Genomic DNA, 17,531 nt, shown 5'->3' with positions numbered 1-17,531 from the left:
TTTCTAAAAATGTTCCAAAGGTCGCACGATTAATCCAAAAAGAGCCTCTCGCAAAGCAGTATCGGGAAAAAGTTCAGCGGCAAAAAATTCGTCGTTCGCATTCAAAGCAGTGCAATCCAGCGGACATACACCACCCATATTTCGAGAGCGGAAAACAAACAGCGCGGAAAGTAAAACGTGCGCGGGGGAGATCGGGACTACGCGGATGAATTTTCAATGGTATCAGCTTAAATACGCTCGGCGCTACTCCGCTTCGTGTCCGCGTATTGTTCTCCGAAGACCGCGAAAAACTCTATTGGGAGAGCCAACGTCCGACGAAGCGAGAGAGATATTCTCGGAAATCCGCGCACGGCTGATCGCATCTTGAGGAAATAGGGAAAATAGGCGTGTAGCTTCTGTACTCCTCGCGGGCATGTGGCCCTTCGAGCTTTATTATACTGTACTTTGTGTCATTTCGTTCTGCCGATATTCTCGTTCCGTACAGTGTGTATTGCTCATGCATTATTCAACGTGTGTATACACGAAATAAGAAGCGCAAAAGGCGTTAGATAAGGAAGAAAGTTTTTCGGTCTCCGTCCGTTGAAAGTTTAGTGCGAAATCTCTATGCAAATTAACTAGCTGTCGCCTCTTCTCGCGGTATTGTCCCGTAGCCCGGCAGCTTTTAAACGCGACTGCACTATATCTACTACTGCGACATCGGACGTTATAGCAATTCCATACGCGGGTAGCTTGATGTCGTCGCGTTGAGCGACGGGGATAATTAAAATTCACTACCTCTCCCGTCTCATTAGCGCCGCCTTCATATAGCCGTGCATTTTTTCTTTGAGCTTTCGCAGATAGCGTCGCGCTTATTATATCATACTATCACCCCCAGCGCATACGAAGAATCGCGAAACTAGCGTTTATTCGAATACCGAGATATCCGAATAAACGATACGCTCTAAACAAAAGCATTCGGGACTCGTCCCCCGAGAGAACCTCCCAAAAAAGCTGTCAAGCAGATTTGCCGTCATCCTCGCGCGGGAAAAGCGAGAAGGTTAATCGCAAGGCGTAGTAATTATCGCAGGCTCGGCTCTCAAAAGCAACGTCAGCGCCGTTGTGTGTGTGCGTGGAGAGTTCAAATCAGCGCGTTTACGATTGTGCCCTCCCAGAGGCACCAGATCTCATTACCCTTGGTTCTTTGGGGACGAGCCTCTGCGGCCGCTTCGAGGTTTCGAGGGCTGAGGGAAGTATAGAGCTGCCGCGTTGTGGCCTCAAAGCTCTCTGACGCGGTGTGGCTTGTTTAGGGAGGCGGCTTTTTTGTTTGGACTCTGGAGCGAGGTGATGAGACGTTTTCGGCGCTGTGTGTAATCGACGTTTGTTTACTTTTTCTATGCAATGACTCATGAAATCTTTGTCCTCTCTGTTTCAGGCTCGAGCAGCCGGTGACCAGTTCGACCTCCGGAATGGACAGCAAGAAGGTAAGATCGGCTAGTAATTAAGACCCTAGATACCACCTCTGGATTTTTAATCCGATCTCTCAGCGGCGACAGACCAAAGTGATCGTCTAAAAATATACCAAACTACTTATACCCGCGTCAACTTCATTATTCTCACCGTGATCCCGGGGCAACTTGCTGAACTCTCGCGCAACCCAATTTCCTCCGACCAATCCTCGACGATGATCCCGCGCTTGAAAAAATTCGCCGTCCCTGCAACTCTCGCTCTCATCCACTGCCCAAGTCGAATTTGCTGCGGAACTTTGAGCTAATTGTATCTCCGCTTGTTGTACGTACACCTTCGGCGAAACTTTTTAGGAAGAGGACGGAAGAAAATTCGCAATGTAAATATGGTGTATGAAAGAGGGAAAACTTTTTCGGTTATTTTTTTCGGTAAAGCGTTGCTATTTTTGAGTCTGGCTCAAGTCGTTCCACTTGTAGATACTTTCGCGGGGAGTTTCTTTCTCAGAATTTCTACGATTGCTTGTAGGAATGCTTGCAAAAAGAAACTTTTATACAGATGCGTGTGGATCGATATTGCCAGTATAGCAACTCCAAATCGTTAGACGCTTCGGAAGAATATTTCTCCGTAAACGTTCGTTCCTGATTATCATAAATAACAAAGCTGTATATCTCCTCCTTGAAACACTACCCAACGAGCTAATCCCATCGCCTCCTATAAAAATCCCGAAATCCAGCGGTGACCTCATTCCGTACGACTTATATCCGCGATGTATATAACGCGCAAAAAATCGTCCATAAATTAATGCGGCTTTGTGCGCGCTCAAGTTTCAAGACGCCACCTCCTGCGCGCTAGAGAGTATATCTCGCGCCATTGCACGTGGCTATACGCACGCCGCATCCATCCTCCAACCTTAGATACGCGTATACCCTCTAGCACACATCTCTCTCGGGGAGCACTTTGTCACCGGATCCTGCGAAGGACGCGACAACGTATTCTCGCCTTGCAGGTGTAGCCTTTCTTCAAATCTAAGATATACATACGTGTATAGGTGTGTGTGTGTATGTATGTAGGAAAAAGGCGAAATTCGATAGGATCACCGGAAGAAGATTGCGCGCCGGATGAAACGGGGAACTCGAAGAAGTCGGCCTCCTTTTTTTATTTTTTCGTTCCGATGAGCTGCTGCAGCTTCTACCGCTATACTGCTCCTCGGCGCTCGGCCGTGTGTGACCGACGTGTGTTTTCTAGACGGACTAAAACTCCTGCGCTGCGGAACTGGGTCGTCGACGGGAGCTTCTTCCTTCGAGGAGAGGAGGGCGAGCTTGAATATTTAGGCAGAGGTGCAAGAGTGCGCGCGTTTGCATAGAAGTGAGAAAGAGGACGCTTGGGAGATGATGGCAGTTCGGCGGCGCTTTTGAATTTGTTCACCACCGAGTGGTTGGGAATAATTTTTGGGTCTGTTTTCTCTTTCGGAAATTTCTTTCGCGTGAATTATTATTTTCCTATATGCTACAAACTCGCATAAAGCAAAGCTGCGCGTCTCGATCTCCCAAAGGCATCATTATACGCGATGAAGTTCATCGCGTGAAGTAAGTTTAATTTCCGCTCAACCTCGAGCTTCATTTGCATACACAAAGCCGCCCCTAACGAAATATGTCATCAAGTTTCGCGAGTCTGGGCGCGGCGTATCTATGCCTCGAAAATTGCATCTCGAAACACCCGTTGACAATTTCGTTAAGTTTCAACCACTTGCCGTAAGCAATATATCGGAAAACAGAGACTTCGGACATCCGCAAATCGATACTTGCGTAGATTTCCATCGAAGGTCGACCTGTGAAAATAGCCGTAGTCTCGTCTATTTTCGTTCCGAAAGTCCTAAAATCGCTCTCTAACCAGATGCATAAAAATAAAATCACCTAAATGAAAAATTCCAGTCTCATCGAGCAAATGGAATCTTTTTTTATCCATTCACGAATCCCCGTCGAGTTTGCTTGCTTTGATCTCGTTACTTTAGGGGTTATTACATTGCCAGCTAACGTCCATTTCGCTTCACCCGAAATTCTAACTCGCGAGAGGTATTCCAGCCACGTCGCCTCGGGCAGCCGAGAATCAAACGCGAAACGTCTTGCAATGATGTATTCCTCGGCATGCGAAATTAGGGTCGCGTAGTATATTGCAGCCAATAAACTAAATTGGAAGGACGAGAAGATGACTCTCTTGCGATACAGGTGTTATGCATGTATAAGCAACTGTTGCATTGTCTCTCGCGTATCGGACGTTTTTTACGTCGTTGTCCTGCTTCGCCTCTTTGGGAGAGCTGTGCGTTGGAAGCTCGAGAGATACACGTATTTGCGCTTATCGCGCAGAGGTAAATGTTTAACACGTTGAGATAACGCTGCGCTGCGAGTCCTGTTTTCTTCGCGCTTAATAAATTGCTTAATTAGGACGATTAATCTTGCGAAAAGCGTGTCGTCGAGCTTTCCTTGTTGTTTCGCTAGTGTACTTTGCAGCACCTGGAATTAGATTAAAGCAGCCATCTGTAAAGGTGCAGTTTCGCACCGAAAGTATATTCTTTTGACCCATAGCTTTGATCTTTATGTATAAGCTGACAACGTAAAGACACTCGAAGTATATCCGTTTTCTCCAACTGTAAGACCCAGAAGCGGAAGAAAGACAATAGATAAAGTGCAGTCGAGTAATCCAGTTGGATATCGCTCGCGAAACTCACCGCCGGACCAAGAATAGGAATCTTGCATAATTTTCAGCTATCCGAGTATTATGTTCCCCTTCGCGGAAAGCTGCATAAATATTTGATATTTAGAGGCAAACGTTGTGGAGCTTCTCTTTCAAATAAGACAGATAATCGCATCATCGTAATAAGTATCTTCGAACGAGGTGTGCCTCTCGATTTCAGACTTCATCGGCTCGGTTGATTAAGGAAACGCGCGAAGGTGTGACGGGGATGGAACAAATTGCGGTACAGCGTGATTGCCTCTCGCGAATGGATTAGGTTAGGGTCCGCTTATGATATAGTATTTGCAAAGTATCTTTCAATAACTCCAATAAAATCTAAAAATCACATACGTCTGGATGCACGTGTCCGAGGACAGTTTCACCCGCACTATATTCCGCACGTACATCTCTATTCGGTTAATCGGGCGCCAGCGCGCGAAGAAGTCGCGTCAACTATTTCCGTTGCCTCCAATTAGCCGAGCTTAGTTTGTTTGGATCGCCAAAGCAATTCTCGTTTCGCAGAAGCTTTCCAATTGAATTCTCGATTTAGCTCTGTCCGTTGCAAGTAGTTGCTCCCATAATTTTCCGTTTCTTACACGCGGCATCTACCCTTTACGCTGAAAAATAATGCATTATCGATATTCAACGAATTCGCCGCATAAGACTGAAAATTCCTGCCAGTCACAAAGCAGCCCGATGCGCTTTCGCGGCGAGCCGTAATCGCGTTTTCATCGTACATGCGCAGGACCTATATAGCCGCTCGCGATTCTCCTTCTCTTTGACGATAAAAGCTCGCCGTTATTCACGAGCTCGTTGAGCCCCGCCGTCAGGTCCTCTGTTTTGTTTCTCCGCTGATCGTGTCGTACCTAGTCATCATATTTCCCGCTCAAAGGGCTAATGCGCAAGGGAACGCATGTCATTGGCGGTTCGCGTTGTTTACGTATTACATAAAGGGCTGACGACGCGGTTCTCGCGTGACTGCGGCTTCGCGACCACGTGTCTAGATACGCACATTATATTCGCGAGAGTCGTTTCGCCCGCGGAGAATTGTTATGGCTCGAGCGATGAATACAATAGCGGCGCTCTACACCGCGCGGGGTATAATATCTCTGGGACGTTTCGGAAAATTCAAATTCGAAGTTTATATGCGGAGGCCGCGCATGCATTTTTCAAAAGATGCCTGTAAACTTTCAGATCGCTGTCGCATATCTCGGGCCCTTTCCACTTGGCTGCGGCGAATGGGCACTCTGATGTAAAAAGAATATGTATTCCACATTATCATATAAATTACGATAGCTCGAGTTTACACGGCATCGGAACTCGAGCATTCATACCCCGGCGATCATCGCTTCGATCAATATTCGCATAACGATCGAGCGCTTTTTCTCTTGCGTTTGCATTCTAAAAATTTGAAAAGCTCGCAACCGCGATTCCACCCCCCAAAACGCAAACACGATTCGCATGCGGCACCGCAAGAAAAGCCATTCAGCGGACAATACCCGCACGGCGAGGACTCGTCCACACCCGCACGTGTAATCGCGCTATGTATAGCCTGGAGTTCATATACAGCTACCGACAGGAGCTACTCGCAAGAAGCCAGAGCAAACGTGGGTCCATTGATATTCGGAACAATAGCTGTGGCTGTACGTCCACGTTGTGTCGATAGATATAGCTGTACTGTAGTCCGGTGATAATTAACGAGCCGTTTTATGAAAGACCGGCTAGCTGCCGGTGCGAGCAGGACTTTAAAGTATATAGGAGGCGGTAATCAGCGTCAATTAAAGAGGAATCCATCATCCTGTGCCTATAAGAGAGGCGGTGGCTCGTACTAATGAAATTTGTTATTTTAGTGCGCGAAGCTGCTCGAAGACGGCGCGCGAAATTCGAAGAGCGTGTGTAATTAGAGGCGGCATGACAATTAACGAGCTGCGACTTTTTTTCTATCCTCGTCGTCGAGTATGGATAATTAATTAAATGAGGATTAATAGCGGGGTTATTTCCGGGATAAGTAATGCACCGAGTTGATACGCGCTTCGAATAGTTTTTACGGCAGTTTTTCATATATGCGCGTATAGAGCATAATTTAATATTGGCTCGTCGTGGTATAATCGTTTCGTTTCTCCGTTAATTCTCCATCATCGCTCATCGCCAGATGAAAAGCAAACGCTCGGCGACAACATTATATAGAATCAACACGTTTCTCGCAATAAAGAGCACAAACCCGATCTCGACCTCGAGAGAAAAAACCAGAAATCAATTATACATTCCAAGCGGTGGTGCAGCGCAGAGCCGCTGACGTCGGCTGCGCATCGATTTAGCGCTTGCTCGCGTCCTTCGACCCTTGGTAGCGTAATTTTATTACCAACTACCTAACTGCCGCCGACGCGCCTCCCTCCAATTACCTGCCTACTTCATCCCTCGTCTCTTGCAGCTGAAAGTCAATGGCCGCGAGCATTAGCGCGGTCTGAAGTGTGCAGTGTGTACAGTGACGGGAGGGACGTGAGCTGGTCGTCGTCGTCGTCGTCGTCGTCGTCGTCATCTGCGCAGGTAACAAGGGAAGAGTCGAGCGCCCTAACTCGTTGGATAGGCGAAGGCCGGAGTTGGAAGCTTTGGGGATCACCGATGGGGGTTGCGGAGGTAATGAGACACGGGGGATTATCTGAGAGGGCGAGTTGTTGCATATTTGACGTTTAATTGCGGAGGGAACACCGAGTCAGCGGAATTTTTTTCATAATACACCGCGCACGATACAATGTACTGCAGTTCGCGATTAACCGGTAATGAGCGGATAAATCGAAGCTGTTTACGTCGTTCAATAAGATTAACAGTGCGAAGCCAAGAGGGTCTATCGTATGGAGGCGCAAGCGCCATTATCGAGCTAATTAGTTCCTGATAATCGACGCCGCTTCGACATATACAGCATACGAATCCAATACGCGTTGCTCGTTCCTTTGAAGCCCAGTCATACACGCACATGAGAGAGCGAAGGGTCGAACGCAGTTAATACCTTTCATTTGACTTGGCTCAAAGCGCTCGTATACCAATGCAAATATGTGCTTTCTGTAATTGAATCGAGTACACGGCACTCTCGTCTCAGGTGTTGGTTCGAGAGTGTGATTCAACGTCTGGTTGACTCGGAATCTTCGAGTTCATTGCCTCTAGTCGATTAATTAAATTTTGAGATTGGGTATTCAAACGATGATCGTGGAGTATTTTAACTTCCAAAATGATTCCAGAATGATGGCTTCATTTGAACGCTGATTTATATAGAGTTTGCAGTATTGATTCAATTAGGTAATAATTCGCATACTGTTTGTTTGGATCTGTATGGATTGTGGTTACATAACGATAAAATTTATAATTAACAGCTTTTGCTGAATGTTCTGTTGTCGATTCGAATATGCGCTGCGGGAATCAATAATGTTCGTGTGTTTGTTTTACTAAATATTTACGGTAATATTGGCATTGAAAGTACATTCAATTTATCGATGGCTGTCGAAATCACTGCGTAAAATTGTACATCAAATAATAAGTAATACATGCGCATTAATACTCCAGCCAGATTATTTCAAATGATATACATCATCTGCACAGTGTATGTATATCATTTGAAACGCTTAGACCTCGTATGACTTCAATACCGCGTTCAATATCATGCATCACTCAATAAACGATCAAAGCCCGCATATCCGGTAATATATGACATTCAAACGTTACTAAATCTCTCAATACGGCACACGCAAATTACGACACATCCCTCACACGAGGCTCCGAAAAGTTCAACCACCCATACCCGAGCAAACAAGCTCCTCTTTTATACACATCAGTCCTCGCCCACGAGAGAAAAGAGATCCCTTATTATACCGGCGCAGATAAAGCGATAAAACAATGCGGCGCCTCTCTTTTTCACTCCGCAGCGCATAGCGGCGAGTTCTCGCGATTCCCGCTACCGATAAATTATGAACGCAGAGACGGCAGAGAGCCCCTTGCTCGCGCGCCAAAGGACAGATTGATGCAGCGGCGATGAATGGGAAAGGCGGTGTCCAGGCGTCGGCGCGAGATTCGGGGCATCGATTTCGTAATCGGCCCGTCCGATCGCACCGCGATTCGAGTGGGCGGCATCGTATAGGCTGCATATACAGGTATATAGTGTACGCGGTATATGCATGCAGAAACTATCGCCCGTACGTATGCCTGACTCGCGGTGTAGTATATATAATGCACGTCCGAGTCGTCGACCTAATGTAGCGAATTGCCGGCTAACACTTCGCGCTGGAGAACCGTTATGAGCGAGAGCGGTGCGCAGGTTTATATATATATATATATATATATATATATATATATATATATATATATATATATAGAGAGAGAGAGAGAGAGAGAGAGAGAGAGAGAGAGAGAGAGAGCGGGAACGCCGCGACGATGCGGGAAGTGGGATCCGTGTTTGGTGTTCGATTGGAGATACGTGTTTGCAGCTTTTTCGGATTTGAGTGCTTTTCTATAGTGGGATCGTGAGAGGTCATTGACCTGCATTATACTTTTTTTATTTGTCATAACATTCAGATATCATCTCTGAGGCTATAAAATTATGATTTATTATACGCAACAATCCTTAAAACTTTTATACTCGAAAATAGTTCAGCAATATCCTAGAACATAGCGCAAGAAAATAGCAATCAAGCCGGGCAACGCAAAAAGGAAAGGCTATACAAGCCAATCGGGCTAAAACAAAAGCTCCTCGTCTGATACCGAGAAAAACGGTAAGGACAATCGACGCAAAAACTATATGAACAGCAATCTCCTTCCAAGTATCGGGGATATCTCTTCTGATGATTCTTCTCTTTCTCTCTCACTCTCGGAGTTTTCCTAGAGCGACGATGCAATTTCTGCATCTTGTGTACACATATATATATATATATATATATATATACTGCCGATTGCGACAGATATCTCGCAGTGCAAAGACCGAGAGGAGAAAAGGACGAGCGATAGATCACTTCACAGTCTCCCAGCTATATACACCACGAGATTCCTCAGACGCGTTGAGCAATAGTTTGTTCGCTCGCTATTCACGTAGCTAATCGCGTTGGACGCTAGGAATCAAACATTTTCAGAACAGACTTCACTAAATGCACACACGCGTGTTTGAATTTTTTTACCCTGTCTCCGTTGTACAGTGATGGATTATATGAATGGCTCCGTTGAGAGCTTGGCACTACTCCGTTACTTATTCCTCGTTGCTATAGCATACACACACACACACACACACGCACATCCGCGATGTAAATTGAAAGAGAGCGAAAGCTCGAGTCTATGCGTTAAATACTCCATCGTACGAGCATGCTGGCCGATGTTTTACTTTGCTCGTTGTGTACACGCAACCCACTTTTTGATCGATGAGTTTCAACCGCGCTGACAAGATGTAAACGCGTGCGGGGTGTCGGTTATTTGTAACGCGACGTTAATAATAATATCGACAGCTTTTAACTTATTCAAGATTAAAATTGATAATTATGGGTTTGTAATTAACGTTTGAGTTATACTCGTTGATGATACCACCCGTTATCATCCATCCTGGGCTCTAATGCGCGCACGTAGCCGCGTATTGATACAAATAGATCCTTCAAAGCATCAATTCACATTACACACACACATATCCCATCCCAAACTAATTTTACGTTCTCCCATCCCGGCATTCGTCTCACTCCATCTCTATTACGTCCCTCGACGCTGTGTATCACCACTGCTGATACGTTCTCTTTTTTTCTCTCTTGGCCACCCGATAGAGGGCGCGTCTGAAGCTGATATAATTTCATTCGCGAAAAGCTTTTGAGTGGGAAATAATTACTCGCCAACTTTTGAAAAACCTTTTTGATCAAAGAACAAAGGCACGCTTATCCTTTCTTTGAATTTCCTGGATCAAAAGGAAGCCCGCTTCGATTACGTGATAATGAAGCTCTATCGAGGTGGAGTTTTAATTTCTTAGTTCCGGCAGATAATCAACGCTTTTATAAGACGATTCAGCGGGTATTATTACTCTGTTATCGTAAGGGAATATCCTTCTCAGTCTGCAATCGAAAATCTTGCGAATTTATCGCGTTAAAGCAGCGCAAACAAAACGTCCAAACAGCGAGAACTAATGAGGCTTTCTGCAAAAATGAAGAAACACAGAACGGCCTCGAGCAAATCAAGAAAAATCGCCGCACTCAGCCGGAAAATTCAAGCTGCATTTTTCACAAAACCAATCCAATCCCGAAGAAGTAGCATAGCTAAATTACCTCTCTCCCGCGCGCGAGAAAATAGCCCGCTGCTACAGCCTGTACGTATACGCACTCGACTTTTCATCCTTCATCTCCTACTCGCGCCGCATCAAAAATAAAGCAGTTCCGCGGCCGCGGGTCATGAGCGTGCTAATCCGCTTTGAAGCTAATACATCCTTTGTACGCGCGAGACCACTAAAAAGTACAATGTAGCGAATCACTCGGGAGAAATCCTCGGCGCGTGTGCGGTGAGTTATATGGCAAAGCCGATTGTTCCTCAGCTGCGCTTTATACTTATGCGCGAAAAAAACGCCTTAAGCTCCGGGGGCTCTTATAAGCTGCGGAAAAAGTCATCGGATGAGAGGTGCAAGGATTGTTGTACGTTTTCTTGCTGATATTCTCGGCTCTACACATTCATTGATTCAAGTCTATCGATATATTTATACATATTAGGATATCTTCGATAAAACTTCCTTTCGTGGATAATGAAGCTAACAATTTAATCTCGAAACCTCTTGATTGATTGCAGGTTGTCCAGGCAACGGCATCGGTGACGGGTGCGCCGCCGCTGTCCCAGCCGCAACCCCAGGCTCAGCCACAGCCGTTGCAGCAGCAGCAACAGCAACAACATCAGCAACATCAGCAACAGCAGCCACAGCAACAAACGCCTCGAGTCAAAGGCGTTCCGGATGGCGTGTCTCCGTCGATATCCGGGGTACGACGTCGCAGTGGGCCTAATCAGGGCCTCAGGTCGCCAGCTGCCAAGAGACCTGTCTCGGCGCCTGTGGCCCTTCAGGGATGGCTGCACAAACAGGGCTCCGAGGGCCTCATGCTCTGGAAGAAGCGTTGGTTCGTCCTCTCCGAATACTGCCTTTTTTACTACAAGGGTGAGTTGTATATTCTTTGCTTCGACTGCACATGCGCTTGTGTGTACCGGAGAAGCTTGGCGAACCTGTTCACTTTGAGCATTTATTTAGTATCGGCGGGCATCGGAGCTTATATGTTTAAGGGTGAAACATTAAAATTAATGCAGAAAGTATTTACCGTGAGCGCTGTTCGCGATATCATATTTTTACATCAAAAGTCTTTGATTTAGTGGCCTTTTGCCCGGGCTCTCTCGCGCGCGCAAGCTCGCTTTAAATCTTTCAAGACCTTTCGACCGGTTATTTTCAGAAAGAAGTCGCTCTACTTTTGCGAGAGGAGCTTTCAGGTAGAAGACAAAATATGGATTTTCATAAGGACTGACATAGTTGTTGAATGCAGTTTAAATTTGGACAGTTGATGTACGGCCTTATCGTAGAGGGAAAGAGAGCTTTGTCTCTACAATTATTTTTTATGCTTCAGCTTTAAGCTGAAAGTACGCCCGTTTTTTTTTTTTTGATAATATTTCTCAAATTATTAATGATGCGGACTGCAGAGTGAGTCATGCGATCGATATGTCTGTTGAAATTGAGTCATTAGAAGCATAAAAAAAGTAGTGAAGCAATATACTGGAATAATATTAGTAATACGTGCAGAGTAAAATATCGATCCGCTGAGTAATGAAGAAATATTTAATTCTCGATGAAATTAAAACGTAATTGCACTCTGCGGATTACCGATTTTATGTCCAGTTATTAACTGAAGCTTAAGTTCTTAATTGTCCTCATTTCCATTGCCAGCAGCTCATATACCCCGCCGTTGTGCAATGAATTCCGGTGATCGCGAAATCATTTCAACGGTTTTATCGATTCAATCAAGCGAATTTGCTCGAACAATGTCCGTTGCAATTTCACTCGCGTGCATACATATGACAATACCTATATTACACTGTAATTCTTATCCACTAAAAGTCGATGAAAAACAATCACCTCGTGAACGTTCATCTCAAACCATTACTTGAAAACTGAGAAAATACGCTCGAAATATCACACAGAAGGCTCAAAGAATGCAATCTCAAAAGGAAAGCATCTCGCGTAGAATTTCAATTAAAAGAACTATGCGCCTCGTGTGGAGAAATAGACGCGCACAATGTTTCCCCCTCGTCGTATAAAAACGAGTTTGCATACCTCGCGCGAACTTTTCTACCCTCTCTCATTACTGTACCATCGTGTGTTTCATTATGATTATTCTCAGAAACACACGCGCCAAAGAGCTTTTGAAAATGGCGAACACTATACTCGCGCTTTGGATTATTGAATGAAGGACGTTAAAGCGCGCATTTTAATATCTCGCTTTACGAAAAATATTCAAACGAAAACGCACAATGCGCGAATTTCCAGTCGCGAGCTTGTTGGACACGTGGCTTTTTCGAGAGGGTTGCGGAATTTTCGTGTGAAATTTGCTATAACGGTATTTAGAAAAATCTCGCTACACTTCATAAAGCACAGCGTTATGATTGTTCGTAATTATCCGGAGCTTTCATCAAAAAGTCCCTGACACGGATTTCCAAAGACACTTAGCAAAAAGGCATTTAAATTCGGCGTCGAAATTTCTGCTCTAATTTACACAACGAAACTCCAAGGCTCGTTCAAAACAACAATAACACAGACGTCGCATCTTTTCCCTCTCGCTCCCGGAGGGTTGAATATTTGTCGGCTTCTATCGTTGGCGGAGTCTTTTATATGCGTCGCAAGCCAGGACCGCATTGGGGGAAGCTTTCTCTTTGACGCTGCCATGGTGTGTGTGTGTTTCCCTTTCGTTCCTTTGAGTCGCGCTCGCGGTGCAGCTCGTAATCGTTTCCTTTATTGCGACATCGAGCGCGATTATGCGGCGGGGAGATGTTCTCTCTGTCGTTGCTTTCACTCTGGGGGTGTTTTGCTCGAGAGTCGGGGAAGACGAAAGTTTCGTGCCGGGGCTAATGAAAAGGTATCAAGTGCTTTTTAATTGACTCTCGAGCCTCGCGATGAAAGCGAGCTTAGCTCGTTGTTATTCGCGTTTCGATGCCGGTGAAAATACTGACGGATGAATTGGCATACGTATCTTCCTGATTACAATAATAATGCTCAAAGTGAACGTGTAGGTACAATTTTAATAATCATACACGCCATCAAGCTCGTCTTCGGCGAAACCTTCATCCTCGCGGATAACCGCTGCCTATACAGCAGACCCTCGGTACCCAAGCAAACATCGGGGGATCCCTCTCTTTACCTATAGTCTACACGCTATCAATACACGATTAAAACTGGTTTGCGGTGTATGCGTGTTTGCGTCGGCAGGTCCCGAGGAGGAAAAGCTTCTGGGATCGATCCTGCTTCCGTCCTATCGAGTCACGGTCTGTAGGCCCGAGGACAAGATCAACAAGAAATTCGCCTTCAAGGCCGAGCACGCCAACATGAGGACGTACCACTTCGCCGCCGATACACGCGAGAGCATGAATCAGTGGGTGAACGCCTTGACGCTCGCCTCCCTGCTGCAGGATCCCAATCCGTGAGTATATACATTTAGCTCGTGTCTATAGCTCTCCCTCTGTCTACATTACGGCGTCTCTCGGCGAATGTTTGACACACTATGCATACCGGCGTTCAATAAAGAAGAGGACGATCTCGATATTCGAAGGTCGAGGGTCGCACGATCGCTGACCCAGAACAGAAGACCTACGGCTCACTCGTCTGCCGGGCAGTCGTAATCTGAATTTGACGTATAACTAAATCAATTAGGCTAGCAATCTAATTTCCGAGCTGGTACTGTATAGAAACCGCGATGACCGCGGCGTCCGCAAAACTCGGCGGGCCACGTGTGTGCATAAATTTTCTGGTCAATCCCGAATCGAAACTGACGCTCTGAGTCGAAATAATAATTGAATCAGGCTCTGCGCAACTTGCTGGCACCAAAAGGGAGTGACTCCGTGTGCAAGTTTGATGCATTTTTAGATAATGTCTTTTTCATGGATAGGTACTTTTGTCAGAGGTAGGTTGATGGAACTGATAAAAAATGTCTCCTTGTAAAACTATAATATTTCTTTCCGCTGTGGTGATGAGCTCCTTGACGACCGTACAGCTTATTAAAGAATAATTTTCCATATTCGAAGCTCAACTTGCACTTTTCAGCCAACTTTGAAATGGATGAATTTCAACCGTAGCCTTAATCCAACTAAACAAGCATCTAACCTAAATCCTTCGCTTTTTGTTCATTCAATTACCCACTTCTCGAAAGCTCTCGACATTGTTCCTCCCGAGAGTCGCTGCGAAATTTCTCAACTCGGCATTTATTTGTCGTCGTCGTCGACGACGAAAAGTACCAACGCTATACTCCAGTCGTACTACTACCCGCTACTATTTACTAACTTTGTAATCGAGGTGTAACTATTCAACTCGTTAGAGCCAGTTCGGCGACTCGCTTCGCTCGCGCACGTGTGGGACAATATAACCGAGTTGACCTATACACGTATACACCCACCTCTTTCCAATATTTTTTTTTCCAGTTTGGGCATTAATCGAACGCCGCCAATTAACCTCAGCGTTGCAATAACGTCGCGTATTTATGAATCGCAGGAGTAGTTTGGCAAACACAACGCGGCTGGCGCACACTCGTTTCGAATCCAATTTCGCTGAAAGTTGCGCTCGCTCGCGAAATGAAGGTAAAGCTAATTCGATTGGCCGCGGAGCTAGTACAGGCGCTTGACTGGAGGAATTTTTATTTGCCGAACGTGGTCGCCGTTGTTGTAACTCAAATTTGGGTCGTAAAGCACAGCCGACAGCGACGCTCTAGTATACGCGGATGCACATATTTTCCCGTTAGTACGCAGCGGGTTAAAGGAATCTCTGCGCTGTATTTTTGAGTATTTATCGCCGCTGTTATTATAAAATCGATTTTCATAGACTTTGATCCAGACGTATAATGTTTCTTTTAATGCGCCCCATTTACTATCTTCACGTAAGAAGCGCGACAAAAACATCTCATCAACTGCCATACCGGTTAAGCTCTTCGATAGTCATTAACTTCTTCTGCTAACGGTCTTCTTATTACACAGCGGCGGAGGCGAGATAGTCCTGGCGGCCGATGGCAACGTTGCCCAGCAGCAGCAACAGCTGAACGACGGTGACCGAAGCGCACGTCCGAGCGTCTCCTCGATCTCGTCAATCATGAACCAGAGTGCGGACGACAGCGACTCCGGCTTCCATGGCTTCCAGTCGCGCGACGATCCCAGTCACGCGTCCAACAACAATTCCAGTCCCAACAGCGTCAACACCGGCTCGTTCCCTGGTAGCAGCGGCACCAATACCACTGCTAGCAACAACGCTAACAACAATAACAATCCGGTAAACGTAAACAACAACGTGAACGCCAATATGCACGACACGGCGCAGCAGAGTCAACCTGATCCGCTGATCAACGGCTGGATGCAGCAGCAGTCGCCGCAGTACCGGGACCACGGGGTCATCGGTCAGCAGAGTCCGGGTGTCCAGTACAATCACCAGATGATCCCTGGTGTTATCCAACAGCAGCCCATGCATCAGCAGCAGATCATCTACCAGCAGCACCCGCATCTCGCTCAACAGCAGCAGATGATGCAGCAGCAGCAGATGATGCATCAACAGCAGCAGCAGCAGCAGCAGCAGCAACAGCATAAGCACAATGTCTCGCCGCAGCAGCAGCAACAACAGCAACAGCATCAGAACCCGGCCAACCTGCCGAGAAACTACGGTCAACCGGTGTACGCGAATGCGCCGCCGAAGCCACGACGTCTCACCGACAACCCCAACGATTACTCGACACCGTCCCCGGATCCGGACTACCGCAAGTCTCCGGTATCACCCGACGTGCGACTCAGCAGCAAGAGCCCCATGTCCGCCGTCGAGTACATCGACACGCGCAATCCTAACGCCATCTACGGCCAGAGGATGACACCCCAGCAACAGCAGCAGAGTCTTCGGACGGACAAATCGGGACTGAACTACGGATTCAACCAGGCCGTGGCTCAGCCGTCGGAGAGGCGAACGCCTGATACCTACGGTAGGAGCAACACCAAACCCACCGGAAGACAGCAGCAAGTAGTCAGGACGATCAACGGAGGCGACTACGAGGACGTGTACGCAGCTGCTCCACCCCAGCTGTACCAGAGACCTGCGGGACCTGTGGGATACACCAAGGGGCCGGCTCCGGCACCGATACCCATCCCGGTTTACACGCAGCAGCCTCAGCAGCAGCAACAGCAGCAGATGCATCCGCAGTACTACGTCGTCTCGGGGCCAGGCCTGACTAATGGTGAGTGTTATGATATTGTACTCGTCGATTTACCAGATCCAATATTTATACGGATATTTAGAATCGTATAAAAAATACGTGATAATAAATTATTACTCAAATGAAATGGTTATTTGTTCCTCTACAGCCTCCGTAATGAGGCAACCTCCACCGCAGCAGCAGCAGCAGGTGCGAACGCAGCCTCCGCCACGACCCCACAGCGCGGATTTTCTGGAGTACGAGGCGACGCGTCGCCCGAGCCAGCAAACGCCAACGCAACCGGCCGTCTCCGGTCAGCAAAGGTGTCCGCAGCGGCCCAAGTCGAGTCTCGATATCGTCAATCCCTCGGACGTCGCCGTCGTCAACGACAATTATTTTTATTCGGAGGAGAGGTGAGGATGCATTGATTAACGAAAGACATGAGATAACTGAATTAATTAAGAGAAACGCAGAAATGTTAAGTTTGCGCGAACAGAAAGTTACAACTAGTTTACCTTACCGCAATAGCTTGAAAATTCTGGGATGAATCTTACTTTGAAAGCGCTTTGGATGGCGTTAGAGTAAGGCGCTCGTAAGGAGTTTTGGCGGGTAACTTATAAAGTTATAAGGGTTCGTTAACGATAATTTCAATACTACTGGTGGTAGTTTTGTATCTTATCTTAAAATTTCAGTAAATCACAAAAAAACTACGTGATTAAATAATGCGACTGTGCTAAAAGATAAAACTTGTATAAATTTATAAAGAAAAACGTATTCAAAATCAGCTTGCTGTAATACATACCGGTATTTCCACGCGTAGCGATAAAACCATGACTCACGCGCCCGATATTCATTCATCCACATACCTGTACGTAGTATAACCCGAAGGCGTGAATTACGTGACAATGTAAACAGAGGCTCAGCCACTCGATCGTGATAAAACTGCGTGATAAG

At 46.4% G+C, this 17,531-nt stretch overlaps 1 protein-coding gene across 15 annotated transcripts in view; it reads left to right on the top strand.

Moving 5' to 3' along the window:
• The window catches only part of LOC100117488, a 153,041-nt gene that overhangs the window by 72,487 nt on the left and 63,023 nt on the right, over positions 1-17,531 (top strand). For all 15 annotated transcript variants that reach the window (XR_004345221.1, XR_004226997.2, XR_004226998.2 and 12 more), the window contains 5 exons: positions 1,412-1,460; positions 10,963-11,320; positions 13,631-13,841; positions 15,385-16,619; positions 16,747-16,990. Coding sequence is in view for 12 of the 15 variants with exons in the window: in XM_031925790.2 (XP_031781650.1) it covers positions 1,412-1,460; positions 10,963-11,320; positions 13,631-13,841; positions 15,385-16,619; positions 16,747-16,990 (2,097 nt within the window). In the remaining 3 variants the exon portion in view is untranslated. The remainder of the gene's footprint in view (positions 1-1,411; positions 1,461-10,962; positions 11,321-13,630; positions 13,842-15,384; positions 16,620-16,746; positions 16,991-17,531) is intronic.

The sequence above is a fragment of the Nasonia vitripennis genome, assembly GCF_009193385.2.
Source record: "Nasonia vitripennis strain AsymCx chromosome 3 unlocalized genomic scaffold, Nvit_psr_1.1 chr3_random0004, whole genome shotgun sequence".
NCBI classification, from domain to species: Eukaryota; Metazoa; Arthropoda; class Insecta; order Hymenoptera; family Pteromalidae; genus Nasonia; species Nasonia vitripennis.
Note: the sequence above shows the minus strand (reverse complement) of the source record. Positions and strands in the feature narration are given on the sequence as shown.